At 38.6% G+C, this 1,447-nt stretch overlaps 1 protein-coding gene across 1 annotated transcript in view; it reads left to right on the top strand.

Moving 5' to 3' along the window:
- The window catches only part of MIB1 (mindbomb E3 ubiquitin protein ligase 1), a 117,056-nt gene that overhangs the window by 32,919 nt on the left and 82,690 nt on the right, over window positions 1-1,447 (top strand). Inside the window, exon 2 of the mRNA XM_003784788.3 lies at window positions 965-1,136. Within this exon, the coding sequence (XP_003784836.1) occupies window positions 965-1,136 (172 nt within the window). The remainder of the gene's footprint in view (window positions 1-964; window positions 1,137-1,447) is intronic.

Genomic DNA, 1,447 nt, shown 5'->3' with positions numbered 1-1,447 from the left:
AAAAAAAAAAATAACAAGAAGAGAAAAGGAGAGGCTATTCTAGCTGTTGCAGAAGAGATTTATGTAGGAGAGATGAGAAAGATACAAGAGTCTTTATCCAAAGAGAGAATGTAGAAGAGTGAAATAGGGAGAGAATACATGAAGCTAAAGTACCGTAACCAAAATATATAGGACCTCTTGCACTTGATGAAAGTAAAAATGTGAGTTAAGAAAAGAACCAGCCGTGGCTGGGGGTAGTGGCTCAGGCCTATAATCCTAGCACCCTGTGAGGCTGATGTGGGTGAATTGCTTGAGCTCACAGTTGGAGACCAGCTTGAGCAAAAGCAAGGCCCTGTATCTACTAGAAATAGAACAACTGAGGCAAGAGGATTGCTTGAGCCCATAAATTGGAAGTTGCTGTGAGCTATGATGCCACAGCACTTTACCCAGGGCAATAGCTTGAGACCTGTGTCAAAAAAAAAAAAAGGAAAGAACCAACTAAACCAATTGGTAAGACACAAAACACATTAATTCAAAATAACAAAAAGCTCTAATAACCAAAAATAAATAAGAAGGTAATCAGAGATAAACAAAGGTCCAAAACAGAAAAAAAATACTAACAACAGGAAAAAATAAAGAGGGCAGTGTCTGTGGCTCACTGAGTAGGGTGCATATACCGAGGGTGGCAGGTTCGAACCTGGCCCCAGTCAAATTACAACAACAACAACAAAATAGCTGGGCATTGTAGCGGGCGCCTGTAGTCCCAGCTACTTGGGAGGCTGTGGCAAGAGAAGTGTTTGAGCCTAAGAGTTGGAGGTTGCTGTGTGCTGTGATGCCATGGCACTCTACTGGGGGCAAGAAAGTGAGACTCTGCCTTAAAAAAAACCAAAACCTTATAAAATGGTCTGTTCTTTTCCTCCCAGGGGATAATATTTAAATAAATAATATTTTTATTTAATGTAAGTATGTATCCTTATGTTAATAGGCATCAAGCATGATGGAACCATGTGTGATACCTGCCGTCAGCAACCAATCATTGGCATTCGATGGAAATGTGCAGAGTGTACAAATTATGATTTGTGCACAGTGTGTTACCATGGAGATAAACATCACTTAAGACATCGCTTTTACAGAATTACCACACCAGGAAGTGAGCGGTAAGGGAAATAATTTTTTTCTTCCATCATGATTTCTTTTTTGTATTTGTTTTATACTACTGAGCCTTAAAAATAGGATGAGCAGAGAGCTTTTGACCATTAATTTAGTATCAAAAGGTAGCAGATAGCAGGCTAGAAAACAAGAGAAGAGCTCCATGAAGATGGAACTTATATTTATTTTTCTAAGGTGATTTGGGCTGGTCTTTCTCTACCTTAGAGATTTAATGCTACTCTACATTTGGAAATGCAAAGGCAGTCCAATTATTTTCTTTCTTTCTTTTTAGAGATAGAGTCTCACTTTTTTTTTTTTT

This window comes from Otolemur garnettii, unplaced genomic scaffold (assembly GCF_000181295.1).
Source record: "Otolemur garnettii isolate 467f Iridium unplaced genomic scaffold, OtoGar3 scaffold00012, whole genome shotgun sequence".
Classification (NCBI taxonomy): Eukaryota; Metazoa; Chordata; class Mammalia; order Primates; family Galagidae; genus Otolemur; species Otolemur garnettii.
This window is presented reverse-complemented; position numbering and strand designations above follow the sequence as displayed.